Source organism: Marmota monax, unplaced genomic scaffold, assembly GCF_021218885.2.
Source record: "Marmota monax isolate L192 unplaced genomic scaffold, Marmota_monax_Labrador192_F-V1.1 WCK01_AAM20220418_F8-fsc00076, whole genome shotgun sequence".
In the NCBI taxonomy this organism is placed as follows: Eukaryota; Metazoa; Chordata; class Mammalia; order Rodentia; family Sciuridae; genus Marmota; species Marmota monax.
In genome coordinates, this window is record NW_026692843.1 from 4,447,610 (window position 1) to 4,475,596 (window position 27,987).

General features: G+C 50.5%; 1 protein-coding gene across 2 annotated transcripts in view; it reads left to right on the top strand.

Moving 5' to 3' along the window:
• Positions 1-27,987, top strand: part of Dock1 (dedicator of cytokinesis 1) — a 446,698-nt gene that overhangs the window by 410,877 nt on the left and 7,834 nt on the right. For both annotated transcript variants that reach the window (XM_046448858.2, XM_046448859.2), the window contains exons 41-49: positions 2,297-2,438; positions 2,569-2,647; positions 4,027-4,111; positions 7,072-7,158; positions 9,613-9,789; positions 10,422-10,505; positions 15,470-15,607; positions 20,949-21,094; positions 25,627-25,825. In XM_046448858.2, coding sequence (XP_046304814.1) covers positions 2,297-2,438; positions 2,569-2,647; positions 4,027-4,111; positions 7,072-7,158; positions 9,613-9,789; positions 10,422-10,505; positions 15,470-15,607; positions 20,949-21,094; positions 25,627-25,825 — 1,137 coding nt within the window. The remainder of the gene's footprint in view (positions 1-2,296; positions 2,439-2,568; positions 2,648-4,026; positions 4,112-7,071; positions 7,159-9,612; positions 9,790-10,421; positions 10,506-15,469; positions 15,608-20,948; positions 21,095-25,626; positions 25,826-27,987) is intronic.

The window sequence follows — 27,987 nt, forward strand, 5'->3', positions numbered from 1 at the left end:
GCCTGTTATATATTAAATCTCACTGAATTTCTGGAATGTTTGGCTTTATATAGCCTCCTAAGGTACCCATGTGTGTATTTATATTTCTAATTAAGACTACACATTACTTTGGTTTCTGCTTGGCATTAGTTTTCATAGAAATAAAACATTTTTCTTCCCTAATGGTGCTTTTAGACATACCTAAGCATAAAGTGGAAAAATTATTCAATTCTTAAACGGTTTCTTCCTCACTAATTTGTAAAAACTCAGAATACACTGGTCCTAGAGAAGAGGGTTGTTTTAGTCTGCTCAGGTTGAAGTAACAAAATACCTTCAACTGGGTCATTGATAAACAGCAGAAATTTATTTTCTGACTGTTCAGAGGCCGAAAAGCCAGAGCAAGATGCAGCAGATGTGACATCTGTGGGGGTCTGTTCCCCTCAAGGCAGAGGGAAGGGAGCTCTCTGGAGCCTCTGGTGACCTGATCGCCTCCCAAGTATCCCACTGTTAACACCGTCGCCTTGTTGATTAGGAGGGACACAAACTTGCAGACAGTAGCAGGGATAAGCTAATCGAATGTTCTAAGATTTCTCTCTATCTCTGAAAAACCCATTAATTAGACAAATTTTAATTTGACTTCAGGCTGAGTCTCTGAAGATAAATGTAAAAATATGCAGCAAAATGCTGTTCCCGGCTGCCTCTGGCTGCCTGTCTCTCTGGCGTCTGTCCAGGGATTGCCAAGGTATGACAGGGCTGTGCCTGACTCATGACCAGCCAGTCCTGAGTCTTCCCAGCATCTCCTGATGGAAGAGGCACACGTCCAGTGCAGCCAAGACCCACCCATGGGCTCCTACCCATGGTCTCTCCCTGCCACAGTTTCCAATTAGGTGGAGACAGCCCTGGCAGGGGAGCCTTGACCTGTCTGTGACTCAGTTGTCACGCAGAACCCACTCGGGGATCTGTGAAGGGATGGAGAAGAACCTGCCTTGCAGATGTATTTAGAGTCACTGTCACACTCATCTGGAGATGGCCTCCACAAGAGCCTTGTGTAGGGAGGGGAGCTTATCTTCTTCATCTCTCCACCAAGGTCCTTTGTCTGGCCCCTGACGGACTCTCCAGCTTAGGGAGTATCATCTGAGATGGATAAAACCCAGCCCTTAGAAGAAGAGCTCTAATCTCAAGTCACCATTTACTTTCTCATTCCTTGATGAATGGGGATCCGCACGGCAACTCTGATTACAGTAAGGACAGACCTGCCATCCACCTCTCTCCAGCCTCTCACCACCAGGAGGCTGAGAGCCCAACATCTTGGTCTGGATCCATTTTCCTTGGTTTCTGCTCTTCTGTTGCTGTCTCCCAGGAATCAGCTGAGGATGGCCATGCTCAGGCTCTGAGGTCCCACCTTTGTCTCAGGCAATCTTAAATTCCTTCAGAAGGACAAAAACCACTTAAGTAGAGCTGTGGGGGAGAGACACCTGCTCTCTGATCCCCCACCTCAGTTTCTTATGTGGGCTGTCCGGCTGGGTCTGGGAACCTGTTGGTATAAGAGCTGACCAACAAGAGGGAAGCATCAGAGTTTATTATTTTTGCATGTATCTGGGGATCTTCACAAGAGAGTGAAGTCCAAGGCAATGGCTAAAGCAGGATGCTTTAATACTTTCTAGACAAAGAACAGTAAATCCCTAACAGAATGACAGGACAGATGTATCTGGACTCTGGTAGTAAATTCTAGGGCTATCATTATGGGGGCGGAAGATCAGGATTACTTTAGAATGTGTTGTTCAGGTTCTCTGCTGGCCCAGTTACCAGGGATCATTTTCCATCCTTGGTTTATGAAGGACATTCCTCCCAGAAGGATCCGTATGGTATGGCTTGCTGCACAGAGGAAAACAGGCCACATCCTTTCTGAAGTTACAGTTCCCCAGTAATTCCAGCTTGAAACAGTCATTACACCACTTGGGCACATTTTGCGATGGCCAATCCTTCACCCTTTCAGGGCCCTGCCAGCCTCTGCCTTTTCTGACCAGGCCTGGGGCTCCAATTGCTCCCCTGGTTTTGTATAGCTTTTAAATTGGTTGCCTCTGTTGAGACTGACACATCTCAAGATGCGGGTAAAGTGCTGCTGCCTAGGCAGTGTAACTCGGGAGGCTTTTGTCCCTGTGTCCTCCATGAGGAAGAGCCACACCATCGCATTCTGTTCTTATATGCAGTCGCATTTTTAAAAAACTTCCCCGCATACCTTGAAGACTGGTGCTTTGGCTTGTGAGCGTTTCTGGCCTCCCCTGTGGTGTTATGCAATGAACGTCTTTGTTTCCAGGGAAAAGTTTTCATTTACCGGGGGAAAGAGTATGAACGCAGGGAAGACTTTGAAGCCCGACTACTAACTCAGTTTCCAAACGCAGAGAAAATGAAGACCACGTCTCCACCAGGCGACGACATCAAAAACTCCGCTGGCCAGTGTATCCTTTAAGACACCCTGCTGACTCTGCTAGCAAGGGATGCCCTGGCGGCTGCAGGGCTGGGTGGCTTGGGCTTCTCTCCAGGTCAACATCCCTGCTGCCTGTTGATCCTTAACCCCCTTCCCCTCAGATATCCAGTGCTTCACGGTGAAGCCCAAACTCGATCTGCCCCCTAAGTTCCACCGTCCGGTATCTGAGCAGATTGTAAGGTAATTTTGTTAGGATGGGAAATGGGAGTGTCTGTGGGGCCCTCCTGCTGATGACTCTGCCTTTTGAAGGGTGGATTTCAGCCAGCGTTGAGCACTCCCATGTTCTTTCTGCCCTCTTCTAATTGCATGAGAAGCTCATGATTCCCAGCTTCCACCCAGGGTGGGGAGGAGTGGCCCTAGCCTGAAGGGTGCCATGCTGATTCCCCTCCCAAGGTTGGGGAGACAAGGAAAACTCTGAGGAGGAAAACTCTGGTCGCTTGAGACCCATTAGGTGGGGAGACTTCCCTGTGAAGCACTTCAGCTGTGCCCAAGCCCAGTCCCACACCCAATCTGAGTGGAAATTCGAGGCTGTGGCAGGAAAGAGACTCGAACATTTGCTCCTGATTAAGCTCAAGATAAAAACCCTCCACCCATGAAGCAGGATTGTGAGTGGTTTTTAAACCTCACTGTCCGAATTTGTGTGGGATGGTGCCTTGCAGTTTGAGTCGCCCCTGACATAGCAGTGGTGCGGGAACATCTGCTTTTGCAGATGGTTCTTTGACGGGAAGAGTTTTCTTCTCTGTTTGATCCTCATTTCGGTGAAAACATTAGCCTCCTTGATGGCCTGAGGGTCCTCAGGATCTGCTTGTTTTGCATCCTCAAGTTTGGTGGTTTCTTCGAGCTCTCCTCATTTCTTTGACCTTTCGTCAGCAGTAATGGATGTAAACCCAGACTCCGTGTGTTTGCAAGAGATTGTTTTCACAAGGCATGCATTTTAAGGTTTGCAATGTCTTTTCTCAGGGAGGGCCTTTAAGTAAATATAGAACTGTAGGGTCTCTCAGTTCCTTTAGACATATTTCAGTGTAGGGGGAGAAAGAAGTCCCCCCGCCCTGCCTGGCATAGGCAAAGCCCACCCCTTGCCCACGGGAGGAAGGCAGGCACATACATTCCACGGGTGCCACTCTTTCAGATCTGCATTCTATATATCTGAAACTAAATTATGGAGCATCTTTCTAAAAATAATGAATTCATCAATTTTTAACTATTTTAGAAAGTAATTAATTATTAAGTTATCAAATAACTTAATTGCTAAATTATTGAAGCAAATGATGAAACAATTTCTTAAATAATAAACACATACGTTGAAGACACAGCCCCGCCCCTCTGCTTCCCTTCCCTTTTCCCCACTTCACCTTCTCACTCTGACCCAGCATCCCTTCTCCCTGAGAACCTCAAGTTCATTTTGCACCTGCCAGGGTTTCCCTTCAGAGGCTGCTGGGCCAGGAGGCAGCAGGTCAAGGCGGCAGCCACTTCCCGGGATATAGCTAAGGCCAGATCCTGCATCTAAAAGTGAACGGGCTGTATAAGGTCAATGTCTGATGACATTTCTGTCTCTGCAGCTTTTACAGGGCGAACGAGGTCCAGAGATTCGAATATTCCAGGCCGATTCGGAAAGGAGAGAAAAACCCAGATAATGAATTTGCGGTAAAACAACACCACTCATTCTACCAACAACAGGAGTGCCCTGGAAGAGTGTGGCCTTGGGGCTGCCACGCCTCTGGGCAATATGTGTGGGAATCCTATCCCCTCTCCCCTCCAAATGTAGCAAAGCCATCAACATTTCACAAACAGGTCTTGAGGTTTCGGTGTATAGTAAGGTGCCTAACATGGGAAGGTGCGGGGCTTCCCTTGAGCCCAGCCCCCGTGCTGGAGCAGGTGCTGTATCTCTAGCTAAAGTTGGGTGTGAGATGCCCAGTGCTTACAGGACCTCCTGCAGGTGATGTGGGGGTCAGCAGATGGGCTGAGTGTAGACGCAGATGCTGGCACACCATGCAGTGTCCAGCCTGAACTTCACTATATCTCAGCAGCTGCAGAAGGATTTCTGTCTGGATGCTGCTGGTGCCAGGGGCCAGGTGATTCTCTGTGGTGGAGGCTGTCCTATGCATTGCAGGTTGTTTAGCAGCATCCCTGACCCCTGCGCACCAGATGCCAGTATCACTTCCCCAGTTGTGACAACCAATCCAAAAGTTGTTCCAGACATCACCAAATATTTGTCCCTTTTTGGAAACCATTGCATTGAAGTCATGGAAATATTAACATACTTCCTTATTACAGCCTTTTAGAAATTATATGTACAAACTGATTAAATGAATTTCATTTTTAAAAGGCACCAGACAAACCAGAATTTTCTTAAATGATAACATTTCTCCCTTGTTCATGGAAAACCTCCAGAAACCCATGTATAGGCCCATACTGCATGGAGGCTGCAGCCCTGGGGACTCTGGGAACACCAGCACTGCAGGAGATGGCACTGCTCTAGTCTGCAATCTGGTGGCCTCTGATGAGGGGTCAAAGGTGCCTCCGTGACTGCTCATGGCCCAGAGCAAAGCTCGGAGCCCTTCCGTCAGGGCTGCCTTGGGGACCTCCATTCTGTCTCCCTGCAAATCTTCCGGTTTCTTTCAATCATGTGATCCTCAAAAAAATCTGAGTCTCCTGTGTCAACTTCTGGGAGCTCCCTGGGGGAGCCCCTCCAGCTAGGAGGCCCAACCCCTTGTGTGTCAATAGGAGCTTGGAGTTGAGTAAATCCAAGACCTACAGTTCTAACACACTGGTGTCCAAAGACCAAGGCTCTTTTTCTTGCCTAAGGCCAGTGTCCCGAACGTCCTTGGTGACTGGTCGCTGCTGTATTTCTGTAACAATGGGGGCCCAGCCTTGCTACGTCCAACCCAGACACCCAACCAAGGAGGCAGCTTTCTGAGCAGTCGGCCTCCAGCCATCCTGCCATTGTGTATGTTGTGTCTGGGTCGCGGGTTTGTTGGCTTCTCCTCACCCATCTGGAAGTGCGTATATTCTTACACCGTAAAGAAATAGACACAAGGAGTCCAGCGAATTGCCAAAATGCCAGCAACAGGGGAGCAGAGCTAGGAATAACCCAGGCTCCTGATGTCTTGAGCTACACCAAGCCTCACAGGCTGGGCCTCTCCCGGCTGGCCCTGAAAACCAACAGGACCCCGTGAGGCCGCACGCACGCGTGCAGCCGGGAGCCCAGGGTCTAGTCCTCCACCGACTGGTCAAAACCTCGGGCTTCCAGATAAGCACAGGGTGTTTAGAGCCCAGGGAAATGGGGCTTTGCTGTTTCACAGGGAGCTTGGCTACTCAGGCCCCAGGGGCAGAGGCTGTGGAAGCCCAGCCAAGAGCAGGGCAAGGAGGCTCAGCGCCTTCAAACCTCGCAAGGGCTGAAGCTCCTGCCGGCAAGGGCCAGTAGAGCAGATGGCCACCCCTCCCAGGAGTGGAACCACAGCGAAGGTGCTGGAGGTGGGGTCTAGACAGGTTCTGAAAGAGCAAGTGCTTCCCTTCAAAGGCCAGTGCCTGAGAGGGCGACCACAGGGGGCCTGGCCTGTGTCCCTGAGGTCCCAACTGGGCCCTTGCTTTCCTTCTCCAGGAATCTTAGAGGTTTCCAAGATCCAGACAGCTTTCCGGAATTGTTGACATCCCATGATCCCATCTACATAAATCTAGATCCCTATTGGTAGGGCTGGGAATCTAACTCCACGATAGAGCACATGCTTAGCATGCACAAGGCCTCTGGATCCATTCTCAGCACAAATTTAAAAAAAAAACAAAAAAACAGGTCTCGATTGCTACTGGCAGAAGACTTGGTGCTCACGATTCTGCCTTACAGGCTGGAATGGCAGAGGAGGGCCGCAAGCCAGGCAGGCTTGAGCAGGTGGAGGCCAGGGTTGCAGTTTGCCCTGAGTTGTGGCTCTGTGCAACCTGAAGGCAGCATAGAATGATACTTGACACCTTTTCCTGCCATATGCAATGTCTACTTTACAAAGAGTACATTTCATAAAATGGCGTTTTTATTTAAAATGTATGTACACATTTTAAAAATGCAGAGAGTGGAAAGTCTTGAGTAATACACCAGAATGTTCAGGTTGTCATCTCTGCATGGTGAGTAACTTTCTCCCTTCCATTTTCATGTTTTCACAAAAATGTTCTAAAATACTAATTTTATTAGGATGTGAGAGGTCAGTTTTGATAAACCCAGCCTTCCTGAATGCATTAGCACCTTTGAATTTGTTTTGAACTCAAAGTACACCTAATATGAAACTCATTTGGCACCATCCGAAATCTGTTTAAGAGGCCCCACCAGTTTGAACTATTTACACTTCCTCATCTCCTACATTCTCTTTGCCAAATACCAGGGAGGTGGGACCTCATGGCTTGGAAACAGGATGCTTGGGTATGTGCTGTGTGGCTGTTAAGCAGAGCATAGCTTATGAGGTGGCACTGCAACACACACCTGCCCTTCCTGCCCTGCCCCGCATAGGCAGAACCTGCTGCTCTGGAAATCTCTGCCCAGGGGTCCTGTAAATCCCCATGAGGGCAGAGCCAGCCCCCACTGATGGCCTCCTAACACATGTTTTGTGTTCCTTTTGCAGAATATGTGGATCGAGAGGACTATATACACCACAGCATATAAATTGCCTGGCATTTTAAGGTGGTTTGAAGTCAAATCTGTTTTCATGGTAAGAACAAACCCTGGAAGCCATCATCCCATTCCCTTCCCAGCTAGGGCCGGATACACCCTCCTGGCAGGCTGCCCACGGCAGACCCTGCAATGCAGGTGGCCCTGCTGCATGTTCCTCCGAGCGTCCATGACACCTCGCCCCATCCCACTCCCAGTATCTTAGTGGAAGAGCTGTGTAAACACAACCAAGAACTGGCTTTCTTTGTAAGAAAACCAGACCAAGATCTCATTTCTCCTCTCAATATTTAATTTCAATCATAGCTGGGCTGTTTTGACAGTTCTTTCCCTTCCCTAAATGAAAAGTTTAAAACAAGTTCCAATTTACATAAACTTTTTACAAAATCTTTCTTCTTGATGGTTTTATTGCCATTTACATGACAAACAACTGAATTAATAGCACTCGCTCATTTCACGTAAAAATAGCCTGAGAATAGACCCGGCCCCTACAGTTTTTAAAGGAAGGATGGTTCCCGACTCGTTAACTAAACTCTGCATGGCTTTGGGACAGCTTCATTTACATGAAACTTACATTTATGGTGAGCTATGGGACAGCCTCATTTACATGAAGCAGCAGATCTATTAACTGCATGGAAATGTCAGGGCTGTGGCAATGCCAGTTTAAAAGTGCCGGCTGAGAAATGTTTTTGTTCCTGTGTCTTCATGCGGCAGGATCCCAGCCCTGGGGTAGCACTCGCCACCATTTTGAAGTGAGTCCCCTGAAGCACCTGGTTGTTGGCTCTAGGATGAGGCTACAACCTTCTGCCCAGCCTGTGTCCACCATCCCCCTTTGGCCTGGCTGGCTTGAGCTCCAGGTCCTTCCATGAGCATTTGCCTGCTCTGACAGACCTCCCACCCGCCCCCAGCAGGCTGCCAGGATGCAGCCCCGGCTTCCTGCTGGGCCTCCGAGGCTCTCTGCCTACCCTCTTGGGACACACTGTCCCTTTCTGCTCTGGGACCTCCCATTCTATTCTCCAGTCCTCTCAGGTAGATGGAGGGCTGTGCCAAGTGGGGTCAGGGGGCAAAACTACAGCCGCTTCATGGGGTGTTTGGAGATGGTAAGGTCCCCATGGGACAGAGGAGCAGGCACTCATCCTCTTGTGAGCCTCTGCCCGTGAGATAGTGGAGCCTGACCTTTTGTGAGGACATAGCTCCTCGGTCTGTGCTGGCCATTTTTAACAGATTAAAAGGGCTGGAAGCCAAATAATCCCAGAGTGATGGGACTGGAACCCTGCTGCAGACCCCTTCCCCTGCCATGCCTCCGGGAACAGACCCCGTCCTCGCAGGGGCAGCCGCTAGCCTGTTTGACGAAAACAGGGAACGTTCTTTCTTGAGGTAAATGGGTTTAGAGACTGGGGATGAGCAGCCAGTTCAATGGCATCCTGCCCCAGAAGTCATGTTCCTAGGATGGGACATTCCACTGTCTGACATGGGTGAGGACGGCTTTCCTGAGAGTGCATGTGACGAGGGCCACCCTCAATAGTGTGCACATGGTCGACCACAGGTCCCTGTATCGGGTCACAGATGGGCACATCGACAAGGCGACGGCCTCTGTGGCCCACTTCCTCTGCAGCCGCTGGATTGTCGTGCTAGAGTCTGGCAATCCCCACTTGTCCGTTCTCTGCCCTCTCTGCTTCCCCTTCCCCAGCCACCTCTCCCCACCCCTCAGGCGTCCCCCAGAGGCTTCAGCAAGAATGCTGGAGGCTCTGCTTAGCCATTTGCTGGGGACACCCCAGTCCCTGGACATGGCTGGGGCCCATCACACCTCCTTTGGGAGGATCACAGGGACTGAGGCCATCTGGACGTGGGTCCCATGGCCCAGCCTCAGTGGGAGAGCACAAGGCCTGGTAGGCGGTGTGGGCCACGTACCATGCCTCTCTTAGGGCACCTTCGGGTTCAGCCAGACAGGACTCCAGAGATGGACAGAGGCGGGAGAGAGGGAAGCAAGCCCAGGAGGAGGAATGACTTGTCCCCTGCCTCCTGCGCGGATGGCTCCACTACAAGGATGACTTTCCAGATGAGACTGCAAGTGTTCATCTTCCACATGGGGGTGTGTGGAGGCCCCTCCTTTGCCTTCCCAAACCAAAAGGGCCAGCAGGTTTCTAGAAGGGCAACTCTAGAACAAGCAGAGAGCTAGAACACATTCAAGGTCTCCTTTAGGGTAGTGTTGAGGCACTGCTCAGGGCTGTGTGTTTTCCTGGGATGACCATATGTGACTACAGCCGGGCAGCCTTGCTTTCTTTCTTTGGAATTTCCACAAGAGAGTTCCATGAACAGTGATGATAGAATACCCAGCTGCTCATGCCTAGGCCACAAGCAACCACACGTCCAGCCATCTCTTGTGAGATGGTGTATGGGAGAGGAGGTAGCCTGCCCCACTGGGCACCATGCTCCTCTGGAGGGGCCCAGGCAGAGAATGTGGCCATGCCATGGTACAATCTTCTATTCCTTGCAGGTGGAGATCAGCCCACTGGAGAATGCCATTGAGACCATGCAGCTAACGAATGACAAGATCAGCAGCATGGTGCAGCAGCACCTGGACGACCCCAGCCTGCCCGTCAACCCCCTGTCTATGCTCCTGAATGGCATCGTGGACCCTGCTGTCATGGGGGGCTTCACCAATTACGAGAAGGCATGTGGCATGCCTGGGGTCACCAAGTGCCTTCCAGACACTTTCCCCCAAACCTCGAGACTACCTGGCCTCACTGAACAACCTTAGCAGTGATGGAGCCGTGGCCAGGCACAGAGGCAGCCCCTGCAGGGGCTAAAATGTGTACCGTCTGACCCTTCATACAAAAGGCTTGTTGACCTCTGAGCTAGACCAGGAAAAACAGACAGTGCACTGCCAGAGAGCGGGCTGTGAGGGTGGCAAACTGTCTCCAGAGGAAAAGGTGGCACTCCTCTAATGCTCTGTATCCCTCAGGTTGTGCCCAGCCTGGAGCAGGTGCACGGTGGGAACACAGGTGCAGCTGGCTGGGTGGTGTTCAATCTCCCCCAACTTGGCCAGGTGACCTAAATCAGCTGTGACCTTGTTGGACTGGACTCAGCATTGGGGCATCGCTGTGAATGGCCCATTGGTGGCCCGTGTGCTCCATTTATAGTTTCACCTTAACATTTTGCCTTGGGACTGGGGAGAGTGTGACGGAAGGTCTGGAGTGAGCTGGGGAGAGCAGGGTCAAGGGTCTGTTTGTGGCCTGGTGTGAGGTAGAGGTGCACACCTCCGTGTTGGAGGAGAGGTGCACTGAGGGCTGTCTGTCTTCACAGGCCTTCTTCACAGATCGCTACCTGCAAGAGCACCCCGAGTCCCTGGCTCAGATTGAGAAGCTGAAGGACCTGATTGCCTGGCAGGTAGAGTATGCAATGGTGGCCTTGCCTGCCTGGGGGGTAGGGGAGCAGGTCTAGGCTCAGGTCTCCTGGGCCCCTTGCACACTGCCTGCCAGCATGATGGGCCCAACCCCGGGCTGCACTCATGAACTTGAACATCCAGAAAATTCTCTTGCAAATGAACAAGGTCTCTTCCACCCCCTGCTTAGTTATCCCAGCTGCTGGAAAATCTCTCTAACATCAACCAGGACTTAGAGGCACGAAGCCCTTTGCCGCAGCCTGTCCCGGGAAAGGTGTCGGCCTCTGCAGTCTTGGGAGCTGTAGCCGAAGCTGCGCTCTGCCCCAAGGCAGGCTCTGGGCTGCGGGGTGTCCTCAGTTAGGTTTTCCCAGGGGAGATTCTGCATCGTATTTTGTTTCTGCTCATGCTCCTGAGGCTACCCAAGCCCTTTGTGAGGGCCATTGTCTTAAAGGTGGGTAACCTAACCCAGAGGGTGCTTCGTGTTCAGTTCCATGTGCCTGTGTGTCTCAGACCCTCCTGGCTCCGTGGCCCGGGGATGTCCAGAGTGCTTCTCGGGGAGCTCTACCTCTACTTGCCCTGTCACTTGGGTTGCCCACTTGTCATGTGGGAGGCGAGGAGGGGACTGTCCCCATCTTCAGCAGATCCGAACCCCACATGCCGGGCTGAGGAAATGGAGGGGGGACCTGCCCCTCTTGGGCGGGGCGTTGTTCAGGCCATGTGGCTACACTAGGGGTCCTGAGCTCCCTGCTGGGGCCTGAAGATCTGTGCAGTTTATTGGGCAAGGCTGATCGTCTGAGGAGACAGCTCTTGGGCATTTTCACCCTGACTGTCCTAGCGAGTCTCCTCTTCCTGGCTCTCTGACATCAGCACATTGGCCAGGGAGACACATGGGGTGGTGAGGCTGAGCCGTTTCAGCCGAGTTAGAGGTCCGCCTAATTTGCATTCAAATGTACAGGCTGGACTTGTTTTTATAATTCTGATCGTTTATATTTATATATGCACATCATATGTGTATTTATAAAGCATATAATCTGTGATAAATTCTACAAAATTCAATATCTTAGCCATTTTTAAACATACAGTTCAGTGCTGTTAAGTACCTTCACATTGGATGTACAACAATGTGAAGGTACTTAACAGCACTGAACTGTACGTTTTTCATCTTGCAAAACTGAAACTCTGTCCCCATCAAACGACTCCCCCTCCCCTCCCCCAGCCCCGGGTGCTCCTCATTCTGTTTCCTGCCTCCATGGGATTTGACAACTTTGGGAACTTCTCCTGAGTGTACTCCTTCAGCATCTGCCTCTTCATCTGATTTGGCTTACTGGGCAGGATGGCTTCAAAGTCCATCCATGCTGTGGCATGTGTCAGGATTTTCCTCTTTTGAGGGCTGAGCAATATTCCGTTACATGGAAAGACCAGGATTTGTTTACCCATCATCTGTTGATGAACCTTTGGGTTATTTCTGCCTGTGGCTAGTGTAACTCACACTGCTGTGAACATGAGTGCACAGATACCTGTGCCAGTCCCTGCTTTCAATGCTTTGTGTCATCTACAAAAAACAAGAATTCATGGATCTTATAAAATTCTGTTTAATTTTTTTGTGTCATTGCCAGATTTCCTTCAGGGAGTGTATCATTTTACATTCCCACCAGCTATGATGCATGGTCCTCATTTCTCCAAATCTTCACCAAGATTTGTTAATTTGTTTTCTTTTTTTATAATAGCCATTTTTATGGGTGTTCAGCTACACACACAGGATTACATTCAAAAGGAAATACTTAGACTCTGTCATAAATCTGTATGCGCCTTAAATCTGTTTGCCTGGGAAGTATTTTGTGATCAGATCCCTCTGAGGTGACAGGAAGGGGAAGGGGCACTGGTGGCCAACGCTGGTTTCTTTGCATGAAATGTAAGCCTTATGTGAGCAGTCTCCGTTACTAAAAAGTGGGACTTTAAATTTCAAATGATTCCATTTTAGATGCCATAGAAACTAAAGGGTACAAAATTCAAAACTCTGAATGCTATAACACAAAAACTAGTTTGGTCTGCAAAAGTTCTATTGATTTTTCCCCCCGTAAGCTTTTACAGCAAATTGGATTTTAAGAGTTTCAAGTCCTACAGAGGAAAATAATTTGTTCCCCAGAGAGCAACTTTATGTCAGCCCTCTGTCATCACCCCTAATAACTGTATTAAAGGATGAATTTTAAAGCAGCTCACAGGAAAGTTGAAAGAATTCGTTTTCTAGCAACTTCATTAAATCAAAGAGTGAAGAAAAATACATATTCAAAACATTACCTATGATTTTGCTCTCATTTGCAGATGTTTTGAAAAGGCATATCTTAATATCAGTAATTGAGTCATGTGCTCATTAAAAATAAGAACTTTGGGGTTATCAGGATCTTTGTTCTCTTTTTGTTTGTTAGTTCATTTGGTTTGGGTTTTCCTGAAGCTCTGGCAGGTGGAGCAGGGCTGTCCTCTTGGGAGCCCTGGGACTCATTTGCCCAGTTTCCATTGCTGATGTACAAGCTCATCTCCGAGGCCGACAGGGAAGCCTGGCCAGTCGGCCTCAGCGGCTCCTGCTTACTGTCTCTAAAGCAGAGGATGGTGCTGGCTGCTCCTTACCACACAAGAGGCAGGGCTACCTGCAGTCTCTTCCAGGTTTGCAGCTGACACCCAGTCCTGAGCCACTTCTTCAAAGGCATAGCTCTGTATTCCCCTGAACACACCTGTCATTGCTCAGTGTCCAGAGATGAATCTGGACACTCTTATGTGAAACTGCTATGTGTGAACATATTGCTCCTTTGAAATGTACAGAAGAAGAGAGACCAAACTCCCTCATCATCCCCAGGCTCAGTGCTCATGGAGCACTGAGCAGGGCTTTTAGGTATTCTGTGCGGCCGGCAAGGCTGGCATCTATGCAGGGAACACACGAGACCAAACTTCAATTGCAGCACACTCGTTAGGAGGCCAGCCTTGAGAGTAGACTGTAAGCTCACTTGGAACAACTGGAGGTGTGACTTTGGGACCATACTCTCTGCTCTCTGAGTTCTGGGAACCCCTGGAGAAATGCAGACTCCAGGTTCACCTGCAACAGGTCATGACTCTAAGATATTTTGTAGGCTGAGCACTTAAGTGTCTCTAAAGACCATTTCAAGTCGGCATCTATGTCTTCTCTGTGTCGATGAAGCACCTCATATATTGGAGGGTATATGCACAGGACAGTTTTCTGTTTTCTTTCATTTCGAATCACATCGCAGTTTCAGTTCAGCCCCAGATACTCAGACCCCGGGGACCATATCCTACCCTCTAGGAAGGTCTTTTCCGGTCACGGTCACAGATTGTTGAGAAACATGAATTCTTGCACATTGTAAATTTCACCTCCAAATTACAGTTCAGATGGTCCCAGCGCCCATCCAAGTATCCTCAGCTCTACTCCAGCAAGCAGCTCCTGTGATGTAAAGAATCTGACCAATTAAGAGTTTTATCATGCTGACAGAACACATCAAAACACAGAAATGATTAGATTGCATTTTTCACACTTAAGAAAGGCCATTCTAAATAAAAAATGCTTTCCGTATCTAGGATGGCTGTGCTTTCTCCTTGAGGTGGCCTTCCGGCACTCGTTTGCCTCGACACCCTGATGGACACATTCACTGTGCCACCAAAGTGGTCTCAGCCTGCCTTTGTCATCTCCCAAGGCAGAGCTCAGGAAGCAGAAGGAATACAGTGAGCACTTTCTGCTGCTGGTCCTGAATAAACTGTGGCTAGCCCCAGGGAGGCTGCCATCTGTGTGAGGAATTCACATGGAATATTAAAACGTCCCATCTATTTTAAAGTCTCACCTGCACACCGTCCTTTTGGTGCTAACTGGCCAGAAAGGGATATCTGGCATGTGCCCTGGGTTTAGGCCCAACTGTCAGCAAAACCAGCTTCTGTGCCAGTGCAGCCCCGGAGCAGGCTGGGCACGCTGGAACAAGGTGGGGGTTCACTCGTTCCCCCTTTCCTGGATACCAAGAGAGGCAGCAGCTGTGGGCTAAAAATGGCAGCCCAATACATTTCATGCGTTGATTCATCTTGATAGGGTGTCTTGAATTTGTTCACATGAAATTCAATTGTGTACTTATTATCCCTCTTACTAATAAATCTGCTGGTACAGATAGGTCTTCTGTCATATTAGGAAATCTGTTTTTAATCAGTTTTTTTGATTTAATTGTAATTATTAAGAGGAAGCCTCTTAGTTTGATTGCATTGAAGAATGTCTAATTCCCAGTCCAGGCACTGGGCGGGAGCAGTGGCCAGGGACAGAAAGGGAGGCTGTTCCTGGGTTTACCTCCACAGAGACTCTGGGGTCTCTGCAGCTGGAAGAATGAAAATGTCTCTTGTGACGCTTCTAAAGGTCAGCGTCATCTCCCTGCTTGGAAGTGAAGTGTTGGCGTGGATATCTTGTGACAGCAGTGTCGGCAGAGAAGCGATTATTTTTAGTTTTAAGGAAGGATGAATTTAGTTTTCCTTTCCAAACAAGAATATCCTTCAGGACTATAGATCACACATAATTAGATTTTTGTGTTTTGGAGTAAGGTTCTCAACTGCCTATAAAGGCGATATTCTTACCTTAAAAATGTTTATGCTCTAACATGACCCTTTGCCTACAGAACAAGTTACATCTAAACATTCAAAGTGCAGCTCTTCCAAAACTCCAGGAAGGTGAATGGGGAAGTCTGTTCTGAGAGTGGTGGGCCTCAGCATTCAGGAGCCCACTGGACACCTCCAGTGGGGACCCAAGTGCTTTTCATTTGAAAATCAGTCTTTGGGGGAAGTGGCCTGCTGGTGAGTAACCAGTCACTTTGATCTGGAAGCCAGCAGGTGCATTTCAGCCGGCTCCAGTCTCTGCTGGGGTGCATTGCTCTCTCTAGACCATTAACCAAGAAATAAGGAGAGAACAAACATCACCTTCTGTGTTTTTCAGATTCCATTTTTGGCCGAAGGGATCAGGATTCATGGAGACAAAGTCACAGAGGCACTGAGGCCGTTTCATGAGAGAATGGAAGCCTGTTTCAAGCAGCTGAAAGAAAAAGTGGAAAAGCAGTATGGCGTCCGCACCATGGTAAGTGGGCAGTGTCTCAGGAGAAGGGGTGTCCGGAGTCCAGGAGAAGGTGATGGGCTTGGGGCACAGGGGAGCTGACAGGAGCAGGTGATGCCCACATAGGTGGTGGGATTGGAGGGAGCTCAGCCCCTTGGCCCATTAGTTGGCCACCCAGCAACCTCCCTTCAATAGCTGGAAATGTCAGTGTGAGGCAAAACTCCTGGACTTGCTTGACCTCCAGATGCCCTGTTTACCTATTCTAAACACCGTCTACCCTTGGTGTCAAGGAGCCAAGGAGAAGTTTCACAGAGGCCATGTGGCTTGGCTGGCTGACAGAGCCCATTCCCACAGGCACAGGAGACACAGGACTAACTAACCCTTGGGGCATGACATCTCAAAACACTGGTGGAGCGGACCCAGTCCAAGGTCAAAGCCTCTACTGTAGCCATGAAGGCAAAAGTGGTAGACTACGGATGTTTGAAATTATTGCAAAGACTCACCCATGGGAGGAAGTGGAAATGACCCAGGCCAAGAAGGAGGCAGGGATTGAATGGCAGGCCAAGGGACGCAGGCACTCCTTGGGCAGAAGAGAAATCAAGGGCAGCAGCTGGAAAATCACTCTGCCTCCAAGAGCCTGGGCAGTTGCGGGCAGGAGACTGCTGTGATGGGGGCCGAAAAGCACTTTTGTGATGAGTTCATAAAAGGGGCTGGGGTCAGGAGCATAATAGAAGAGCAGTTGAGGTTTTTAATGATGCAAAAAAAACTGTGCGGTTTCATTTCTGTAGATGAGTCCCTGCCGGGCATGACTGAGCCCTGCGTCTTCAAGCCAGGGCCTGATGTTCAACAGATGAGAGTGTTCTTATTCCTGGGCCCAGCAGGGTTTGAGCCTGTGAGCCAACAATGACACACTGCAGGTTGGGCTCCGAAAACCCAGCAGGTGGGAAGCTGGGACTGACAGCCCAGCGGGAGCCCCCGCAGGTAAACAGGCTTGGAAACCAGGGCTCTCTGCAGTGCTGGAGGACCCTTCCTGCAAGTCAGAATCCTTGAGTAGTGCTTGATAGCTTGGGAGCTGGCAGCTCATTGCAATCAGAGTGGAGTGGCAAGGAGAGTTTCAGAGTGCGTCAGAAGGCAGCTCTTTCAAAATTTGATGCCACTTTTAATTCTTTCTAAGAAATAAACACTTGTGTATTCTCAAAGTTTCTTACCAAGTGAAAAGCTTCCTGTTTCATCAACCATTTTATGCATATTTCAAAACTACAGAAAAGTGTCAAACTCACCATGCACTTTCCATACCTCTGTCTCTGCAGTCACCATTATCTCTGAGTGAGCTTGCTATAGGTCACAGTGGGGAAGAGCAAGAGTAAGAGGTGGGGGTGATGTGCAGAAGAACTGGCTTCCTACCTGAGGACAGGTGTCCTCTGCTCCAGGCAGCTGCCCTTAGCTGAAGGTTAGCGATTCCCACCTCACTCAGTCAACATCATCCTCACCAAACCTGCCCTCTGTGGGTCAGCCAGGGCCTCTGGCCAGGGTCCCTGATGCTTGCTGGGAGGGGGATCCAGGGCAGAATTTAGGGTGTGCTTCCCTCCCTTAGATGCTATGACCCTAGGAGCTGCCTTCCTGGGTCCTGGGCCCTGGATCTCCAGAGGATGCCCTGCAGCCAGCCTTCTCTGAGCAGGCAAAGGGTCAGGCCCGTGGCCTGTCATTCACTGAGAAATGCAACCATAAAAGCAATTTGGAATGTGTCCTTCCCGTCTTAGCTGGCTTTGAAGCTTGCAAGCAACTCAGAAAACAATATGGTACCATCATCCTGCTTCCAAAAGGATGGATTTAAAAATAAAAAAACCAAAGAAAGCACATAAACCATTCTGTCAATTTTTGTGAGCCAGCCTAAGCCTCAGGAAGAGATTTGGACCCCCTCTGACTCATAATACACTGGCCTCTGGCCCCCTCGCTTTGGCCTTCACCTTGCCAATCCTGGGGCTCTAAGTGGCCACCATTTCAAGGACGAGCCACAGGCCCAGGGGCCTGGGGAAGAATGCCAGCAGCTTTCGGCACTGGGTAGGGCCTAGGTTTGCCTTTGTGCCAGTGAAAACTTCTGCATTTCTCATCCTGTCCTCTGCCTCTGCCTTCAAATCTGGTGCAGGGGACCTTGCCAGTCTCCTCCCTCTCTCTACCCGCTCAGCTCCATCCCCCTCCTCACCTTAACCACCACAGGGGGCAGGTGCCACTCAGGACCTCCAGACCCCATCTCTCCAGCCTCCTCCAACAAACCCACCATGGAGGCCTCCAGGCAGCCCTGTTGTCCCCTCCCCGGCCTGGCCGCCAGCACACCTTGCCCAGAAAGTCAGAACCCCCCAGACCAGCTCTAGTGGCATCACTACTAGAGTGATGCTGGGGTGCCCCCGCTGCCTTGGCATCATAGGCCCCTGCCTCCCCTCCCAGGGACTAGCATGTCACCCTCTGGGTCCAGCCCAAGCTCAGAGTTGAGTCACATGTGGAAAGAAGCATTTTCAGGAAACCATGAAACATGCCTGCTTCTCCGGAAGCACTGGTCACCTTGATTAAATTCTGCCAATGCACCCCTCCCCAATCCGTGACTCAGTGGGCAGTCAGCTCCTGTGGTCAGGTTGGATATTCCAGTCCTGCTGGGAGGTGACCGTGCAGAACTCAGAGGCACTGGGCAGGGCCAGAGGATTGCTCCTGCCAAGACAGCTGAAATGAGTGTTTGCTTCAGGCCAGAAAGTGCCAGCAGCAAGGACGAGGCAGTGGCTGCCACTTGTGCTGGGCCAGCAGCCTCCATCTGAACCATCCATCGATCCTCACCCTGCTGGAGGTGGGAGGATGATTCCCTTGGTGCTCAGGAGGACACTAAGGCTCACAGGGCTTCCTTATTTTATGCAAGGTCATGCTGTCAGGGCCAGAGTCACAAGTCCACCCTGTTCTGGTTCTCCCACTCCTGGGACATGCAGATAACGGTCCACTCGGGTTGTCCTGGCCCTGGAGCTATACCTGTCAGAACCGAGCGATGCTCTAATTGCTTCAGATGAGTCAAATGAAAGTCCTTTTCCCCATTTTCTAGAGTCTCTGCTCAATCAAGAAGACATTGTTAAGCAAGTGACCTAGTAAAGCCACAGCTACCCTGTGGGGTGCCACAAGTGTGGGAACCCAGGAGTGGCCTCCGCCCCTGCCCCGTCCTCCTTCATTTATCCATCGCAGTGCGTGCTCACATCCCAACAGGCTCCAGGTCACCTTCCAAGGGCATGGCCAGCCCTTGGTGGTTGGTGGTGGGAGGTTCCAGGCTGCCTTCTGACCCTCCCAAGAACTAGGTTGGGCTGTCCTCACTGGGTGCTTCCACCTCCTGGCCTCTGACTGACCACCCCCTGCCCACTGTCCAGGTCCTTGTGGCCACTGTGAAGACCACTCCCCTGGTGATGTGTCAGCTGGTGTGTGGGTGCTCCTGGCAGTGGCGCTCCTGGCTCCAGCACCCCAGGCCGAGTCCCCGACTTCAGCTCAGCAGCATCTCCCGGGCACTGCTCCTCCCCTTGTCCAGCAGGTGCTGGGGCACAAAGGCGGCCCCCTCCAGGCCACAGAGACTCACCTGGGTCTGTGGCCGCTGACTCTTCCTTCTCCCCCACCTGCATCCAAAGGGGACTGTGTGGAAGTCAACGCAGAGTATGTTCCAGGGCAGGCAGGAAGGCAGCTGCTACACAGTCATGGGGTGGCCGTGGGTGTCCAGAAGCCACCTTCTCAAGCCCACCCACCCCTGCACTGTGGAAGAAATGGCCAGGGAAAGATTGTGGCTGCCAGCAAATCTCACTCAAACGTGAAGAGGGTCACGGCCCTGGAGATGGCAGAGAGAAGAGGCAAGGGCCTGGTGGGCGGGATTGTGCCCGGGTGACCAGTGAGTGCCCCCGGTAGACCTGGAGTCGCTGACAGAGCTGTTTCCTGGATCATTGGGAATAGCAAGGACAAAAAACCAGGTCTCTGGGTCCAGCCAAGAGGCTGAGGGGGAAAGCCTCCAGGGACAGAGGAGCCAGGGGCTACAGAAAGGCTGTGAAAAGGAGGGGTGACGGCGCCGAGCCCCCGGGTTGAGCAGGGGAACCTTTTCACCTTGGGAATAATCTATAGGTACTGTTCCTAGTTTCCAGAGAGGCTGGTCGGTTACGAGGGACATCTCCATGGAGGTGTCCACTGGCTCCATCATGGGGCTACTGCAGGAGGCTCTCTGTTGCCACATTCTAGCTGCAGCCGCTTTGGACCAGTGGTGGTCAGACTGTGGCCTGCAGCCTGCTTTTGTGAGTCCGGCTCTGTTGGCACAGGCCACACTCATCTCTGTCTCGTTTGCGGCTGCCTTCGTGCCCTCATGGCCGAGTGCACTGGCTTTGATAGAGGCCTTGGGGCTGCACACCCTGAACACTTGTTATCTGGTCCTTTAAGGAAACGTTAGCCAAGGCCTACCCTCTTGTTGTTCTGAACTTTTTGCTGTTGGGAAGGAGCTTTAAAGTCAAATAATATTTTATTTGGAATCACATGTTGAGAAACAGACCCAGCCTTCCCTCCTGAGGGCCGGAACCAGGGTCCAGCCCAGGTCACCTGTAAGTGACGAGCTGAACGAGGTGTGGCATGGGCAGGGTGGCAGGGCGGGAGGCTGAAGTGGCAGGAGGACATGGCCTCCAGGAGAGTGGCTCCGTGTCCTCAGGTTGAAGTGTTTGTGCAGCAGCTGCAGCCCCAGATGTGCCAACGTCTGGCTCAGGATGCAGGCACACGAGCCGTTCCTGGCTCATCAGAGGTGGGCACCTGCTGTGCTCAGTGACGCTGGGTTCTTTCTGTGCTGAACAAGATGCCAAGGGAGTGCACAATTCCACGCAGAGACCGTCTTCCCAGAGCGTCCGTCCTCTGCTTAGCCATGAGGAGGAGCCTCCGCAACTCAGGCCGTGGCTTCCTCTAATTTCTGCCCCATCACTCACAGGAGGAAATCCACCTTGGAGCCAGAGGCAGGAGCCTCTTTCTGTAGCTAGAGAAGTCCAGTGTGGACATGCAGAGATGTGCAGAGTTCACCTAGAGACTGCTGTTCTTTAATCTGGTGTCTCTTTACGCTACACTTTCTGCTCTGTGCATTCTGTGGAGCAGGTTGGTACGTCTCCGTCTCAGGAAAGAAGACTGAGTTTAAAATGGAAAGACCAAGAATGTTCTCTCTGGTATTTTTTACGTTGGGTCAGTTTTCAGATAATCATCATTTTCCTCCTCAGTTCAGAACAGGTGACGGTTAACAAAAGTGTGGGCCCTTGGGGTCCAGAGGCCACGCAGCTGTCTGGCCGTGGCAGGCCTGGGCGTCACACACCTCCATCTCTGTCTCTCTCAGCCCTCAAGTCTGGACGACAGAAGAGGCAGCCGTCCCCGGTCCATGGTGCGGTCCTTCACCATGCCCTCCTCCTCCCGGCCCCTGTCTGTGGCGTCTGTCTCTTCGCTCTCTTCCGACAGCACCCCTTCCAGGCCGGGCTCCGACGGGTGAGTGCTCAGCAGGGGCCACCAGCCCCTGGGTGTTTATCACAAGGAGGACTTTTGCTCAGTGGGTTCTCTCTTTGAAACAGCCCCTCCGGACACTATGGCCATCGTGCCAACATGGCTTTCAGGGTCTTGTGGTGGTTGGGAAGGGGTCCTCACTTCAGCTGGCCCTTGGAGCAAGGTTCCCATCAAACCTCAAACCGTCAGATGGGTGGCGTCCTCCTGGGCGAGCCTGGGGAGCAACATGCTGCCGCAGGGTGCGGGCCCTCTTCATCTCACACTCACCTCCAGGTCGTCCCCAGGGCCTGGCTGGTGTGGTCCAGCCTGGAGCAGCCTCCGCTTGCCCACCAAGCTGGCTGGCACTCGGTGAGGCTCACATGACAAGTGGCGTGTAGCCTCCTTTTATTTTGGAGAGAAGAACTTTATCGATTCACTTTTGTTTCTGATGAGTTTATTTTAAAGGGAAATGCAGCTGGGCAGGGAGGTGCACACCTGAAATCCCAGTGGCTCTGGAGGCTGAGGCAGGAGTATCTCGGTTCAAGCCAGCGTCAGCAACTTAGCGAGGAGCTAAGCAACTCAGTGAGACCCTGTCTCTAAATAAAATACAAAATAGGGCTGGGATGTGGCTCAGTGGTTGAGTGCCCCTGAGTTCAATCCCCAGGACCAAAAAAGAAAGAAAAAAAAGTGTGTCGGGGGGAAATACTGTTTAAGTTGAATACTTCTGAGAATGATCATCTGTCTGTCCTGTACTTTCCAGGACTGTTCTGGAAAATAGGAAGCATATTATCCTTTGTTTTCCCAATTTATTTTATGGTGGTAGACACCATAAAACTCCCTGTGTCACCATTTTGAGGTTAAGTGGCATCAAGTGCACTCACATTATTGACAGCTGTCACTACCACCCACCTCTAGAACTTTCATCTCATAAAACTGAAACTGTATCCTTAACTAAGACTCCTTTTCCGCCCTTCCCCTTCCCTGCCAGCAGCTACTAACACATATAAGTGGCATTATGAGCCACGTTCTTTCTGCAAGACCTCAGGGGAGACCTATTCTTGCTCCAGAGAGCACTGAGCACACACTGTGGCTTTTGAATTACCTCAGATTACTGCAAAGACCTCAATGATGATCTTTTTGTGTGTTTTTGAGGAGAAACCATGTAGTTTTCAACCAGTCACCCTACCCAGCACAGCCTCCCTTCCCCTGCCCACATATGCTTCCAGAGAATCCCCAGGGATGGCTCAACCTTAAGTGTTCTTTGTTGCCAATGATTAATGTGCCCAGGAGAGAATTCCAAGCTATACCCACATTTTTTCTGAACAATAATTTTTATCAGTCAGTGTCTGATATTTATAAGGCCAAAGCCATATGGAAATTCTCAATTTAGAGAGGTTTAAATCTTGTGTGCCTGTCACTTAGAACAAGACTGATATAGAAATTAAATGCAGCTGATCTTCCAGAGAATCTCCAGGCTAGTTAGGAAAAGGCTGGTGGCCCCTGCTGAGCACTCACCCGTCTGTATTTCTGAGCGCTCAGGTTGAGGTAGGTAATGGCTCTGGAGTTTTAGGCTCCACCCCAGCCTGCATTTGTTTAACCTTGAACTCATCTTTATTAGAGTCCAGATTTTTGTTCATTCTTGGAATTACCATCCTCCACTATCTAACTAACATGGCAAAAATAAGGTTTGGTCTCGAATGGCACAGGTTCCATGCAGAATAAAGCTCGCCCTGCCAGCAGTTGCTTCTCATAATGTGGAAAATCTAAAACCACCTGTCTTTCTCTTGGGTTTTTTTTTTTTTGTTTGTGTGTGTGTGTGTGTGTGTGTACCATTGGAACTGCACAGCATAGTTCTCTTCCTCAGCAGGAAGTCGTCCACTATCCTTTCGTGCTCATTTAATTGTCTCAAGTTCTGCAAAACCTGGAACAAAATCGTGAAGATTTTGATGTTGCTTGTAATGTATTAGATATCATATTTAACACCAATAGCTGTAGATTTATTGGTTAATATGTATCCTGCTGCAAAGCCAGGTGTCTCAAAATGCTTTCAGGATTAAAGTGAATGTTGGTATATTTCATCAAAAGTTTTTAATTTTTTAAACTTTTTATTATGGAATATATTCAGACATATACAAAGGAGGCAGAATAGTATAATGAGGCCCCACCCCCTCATCAGCCAGCCTCAACAATTACCCACCCCTACACGCTCTTGTTCCCATCTGGACCTACCCATTCCCACCATATACTTGATTTTGCAGTAAATTTCAAAAATCATATTTTATTCACAGACATTCCAATTTGAAGTTTTAAAAGGCAAGGACTCCTTTTTAGCAAATAAAACTATGTCACTTCATGACCACACAGAACATTAACAGGAATTCCATATTATCAGGAAACAGTGTTCATTTCTCGTTGTCATAAACATTTTTTGAAATAAGAGCAAAGCAGGTCCTTAACTTGCATTTGGTTGCTATTAACTCTTTATGTCCCTCTTAATCCACTTAAATTTTTTTCTTCCTTGTAATTTACTCGTTGAAGGGTCAAGGTGCCACGTCCTATTGTGTCCCTTTGCTGGTTGCGTGCCCTGCAGGGCTGTTGACATGTATCTGTGTCCTCCACTTTCCTGCATGCTGGTCCAGAGGGCTTCACAGCTGCATGTTCTTCCATTCAGCACATCAGAGCAGGTTTCTCTGTTTTGGTGATGTTAACAGCTACAGTCAACACCAGGCCAACACCATTCCTGTTAGACACACCTTATCAACAGACCCTACTGCATAGCCCTGTCAGGAGGGAAGATCAAGATGCAGGAGGTGTGATTCTTGCTCTCTGCCTCTGCATCTGTGTCTTCAGTGGACTTTAAGTGCAGTTTTGTGAGTACCCATCGGAGGATTGCTTTCCAAGGGTCACATTCCATGTGGGGGAGCCGGGCTGGGGTTCCTGCCGTGGCTTTGTTCCAACTGTCCTGATCAGAATAAGTTTAAGAGAAAGCACAACTAAGACAAAACAGTGACCAGCTTTCTCAGTTCCCTCCTCGTGAAACCACTGTCCCCTTGAAGGAGTCAGTCGATTCTGCAAGGTGGAGGCAGTCAGGTGTGGAAGTTGCTGTGAGGGTGGAGAGCGCCAAGGCCCAGCTCGGGGTCTGGCTGGGCCTCACTGCAGGGCTTGGATTTTGCCCTTCCACATGGCTTGGAGACCACCTGGACCTTGGGCACCTAAAGTATGGACCTCCTCCTGTTGACCTCCTCTTGACCATGTGGAACTGATGTGGAGACCCCAGTTTAAAAAGACATGTTTGATGTACAATTATCATGCACCAATAAAAAAAATGTTGTGGGGGACATGTTTGTCAGAAATCAGAATACAGGCTCTTTCCCATGTGACTGGTGGAGTATAATTCCTTTAAGAGATCACACATTTTTTTGAATTTGTTTTTTAGTTGTTGATGGACCTTATTTTATTTATCTTTATGTGGTGCTGAGAACTGAACCCAGTACCTCACACATGCAAGGCTCTACCACGGAGCCTCAACCCAGCCCCAGTCACACATCTTTTTAAGTGCTATTTTCCATGTGCTATATTTTGACAACAGAATGTGCCAGTAGTAATAAGACCTTGCCTATAGATTGTGCTGTAAGTTCTTCAGGTGTTTTCAGGCTTTTGACCATTTTGGCCCTCTCTCCCCACTCCTTTCTCAAGCAGAAGCTGCAGATCAGGGAGATTCCCATCTTAGCATGGCACCCATTTCTCTCCTTCCTGTTGTGACTTGCTAAGAGGAAGAACCCGGTGGGCATGTGCTGAGACAGCCATATGCAGGGGAGCAGCTGTGTGTCGTGGTGTGCTTTCTAGCCTTGGGCCATGTGCCTTACAAACTAGCACAAGAGCCACTTACTCAGTAACCACCAATGGGGCTTGACACCAACCTCAGTCCCTTCATGAGAACATGAGACCTGTAGCATAAAGTCACAAGATGTCAAGGCCCACGAGCAGGTACCAGGCTCAGATCCTGGTCTTTGGTCTCTGGCTCACTTGTGGCTGAAAACTCAGGGGCACCTCCAAGCATCTGTGAGCTAGAATTCCCACTGAGCCATCCAAAGGGCTTGTACCTAGAAGCCATCCCTATATCTATCATCAGAGAAACTTGGTCAGAAGTAAGCTACCAGAAATTTCTTCTCATTGGCATCTGCATATTTTTCCTTGTTGTATTTGTAAATATATCAGGAATTTCTAAGTATACCCAGAATACCATCATAAATCAACAAAAGTTCTCAAGGGCATTGTAGAATGTCCACCCGTCTCACATTTCCCTGTGCCCTATGAGTGTTCCTTTCTGTCTTTTGCTTCCCTGGGATCACGGACGGTGCTTACGCTGGGCGCCCAGGGTCTGACTCTCCTAGCCTCTCTTTGCGGTCACTCCTCTCCTCCTGGAAGCCTGCAGGCCTTCTGCCCCCCGTGCCTGTGAGTGGCCTTGCAGACCCTGCAGGGGAAGAGCCACTGCTCTCCTGGGAGACCTCTTAGATTCCCAGAATTCTTCCTTTTAGGTTTGCCCTGGAGCCTCTGCTGCCAAAGAAAATGCACTCCAGGTCCCAGGACAAGCTGGACAAGGACGACCCAGAGAAGGAGAAGAAGGACAAAAAGAAGGAAAAGCGGAACAGCAAGCACCAGGAGACATTCGACAAGGAATTCAGACCCACCGACATCGCCCTGCAGCAGTCGGAGGCCGTGATCCTCTCGGAAACGGTAATGTGCCGGGCTCTTTCCTCGTTCTGCAGGGGATCTGGACCTGCCTCGCTCCTCACGTAGTTGATGGGACTGTAAACTGGAGAACCTAGGGTCCCCCTCAGCCCTAACCATGAATAACTTACCCAGTAGGCCATCGGAAGGCCAGAGACGAGGCCTCTTTCCTCCTCCTCTGTCCTGAAGGGGCTCAGGTGGGTGGTCTCCAGCAGGGCCCTGGCGTTCCTAGGCTCTTTGTCCTGCTGTTGGACTTGGTTCCCCCGTGCGTCCTGGTATCCCAGCGGAGGCGCAGCATTGCTCTTGCTGTCAGAAAGGCCTGCTGCATGTCAGCTAGTGCCTCTCCCATGCCCCTTCCTGACCAGAAATCTCTAAGCCATGGTTATGCCCGAGAGCTGCGATTCACTGAGCCAGAACCCAGAAGTCCCTGTCTTCTGGGTTCCACCAGCTGACCTGTGCTCCTGTTATCCTCCCACCTCTTCTACTCCACATCCAAAATCTCTCGACCATCATTGATAAGGATTTGCTGGGACTTAGTAGGACATGTGCAGATCCCAGTGAGTGCCCTCCATTCCAGGCCATGACATCCAGAGGGCCTGCTCTCCTGGGCAGGCTGGGGCTGTGCCTCCCAGAAGCACACCACAGTCTTTGGGATCCAAGTGAAAAAATCAGGCCCAGACTGCTTCAGAAAGTGCTGTTTGGGGAGCAGAATGAAAATCAAGAGACGGTCTCACAGGCTGTCAGTTTGAAGACGAGGTCGGGCTTGCAGCCACCTTCCCCTGAAGACAGATGGGCATTCGCCTCTCAGCGGCCAATAGTCATCTTCCTGGGTGGCTCCTGACCCAGCCAGCTCTGTCTTGGCTGTGATTAAAAGGTTGCCTCATCAAAGGGCTCAGAAGGGACTAAAACTTTAATCAGACATACTTACCCGCTTGTTTGTGTCTCAACCACCAGAGAATAATGTCCATCTCCAACTGCAGTCACATGCTGCTTGCCTGTCTGGAGGCACAAGACAGAGAGGCCTGAGCCTTGACGTGGCTTAGGAAGGCACACACCCTCTGAAGCCTGTGGACTGTGCTCTGACTGCTGCTAGGCTACAGTGTCTCAGTGACGCAGGCAACTGGCCAAGAACTTCAACTCAGGAGGCACTGGCCGAGGCTAGCCCTGGCACTGGGGTCAAGCATCGAGACTTAGAGATTTCTGATGCCAGTGCTGAGGAGGCTGAGGCAGGAGGATCACAAGTTTGAGGCCAGCCTGGTCAACTTAGGAAGACTCTGCCCCAAAATAAAGTACATGTAGCTCAGTGGTAGAGAGCCACTGAGTTTAATCTACAGCACTGCACACACACACACAAAGAAGACAGTGACGTTTCTGATGAACTGTCCCTGTGTTCTCTGTCCACTGTCCTGGAAAGCTGGGGTACCAGTGCCCCTAGCAGGCCCAGATCTCCACTGTACGAGTCTCATGTGTTTTTACTCAAGCTCCATGAACAGAAGGCCTCTGAAGGGGAGCTGTGTGCAGAGTTGCACCATCCAGGTGTATGCAGAGTCCCAGGACTCAGGGTGCTGTGCCTCCGCAGTGAGGTTTCCATCCCTCCTGATGGTGCACCTTCGAGGACACCTGCAAACACGGGGCCAGGTGCAGCAGCACCAGGGCCTCCCACAGTGGCTCTAGGCACCCTCAGCAGATCCACAGGAACCCAGCAGGGTCAGAGCACAGAACCCTGACCTCATAGTTAGCATCTGACCAAGGCTCAGACTGACCATGGCTGCAGCACCAGGAGGCCAGGAATCCTGACAGTAAGCAGTCCAGCTAGGTGTCTGTGCACGAGGGGCCTCCTCTCCAAGGCACAGGTGCTGGCAAGGTCTGCAAGGACAGCTGGGCTCCAGGGAAGGCGGGGAAGGAGGGCCAGGGCTGCCTTGGAGGGTGCTTGACTGGGGAGAAGCTGCAGTTCCTTCCTGGGTGACCCCAGTGCCCCCTACTGCTCCCTGGGCTCCTAAGGTTGCCAGTGCCCTCCCCATCCCCATGGGCCTCCCCAGCTTCTGCAAAGGTTTCCTCCTCACTCCTTGGGGCTGGGCCCACCTTGATTTGAAACATCAATAATTTCATGACCTTTTCTTGAGCCTCTCTGAGCTGGACCTCCTGACTGCCATCAGCATCTCCCCATA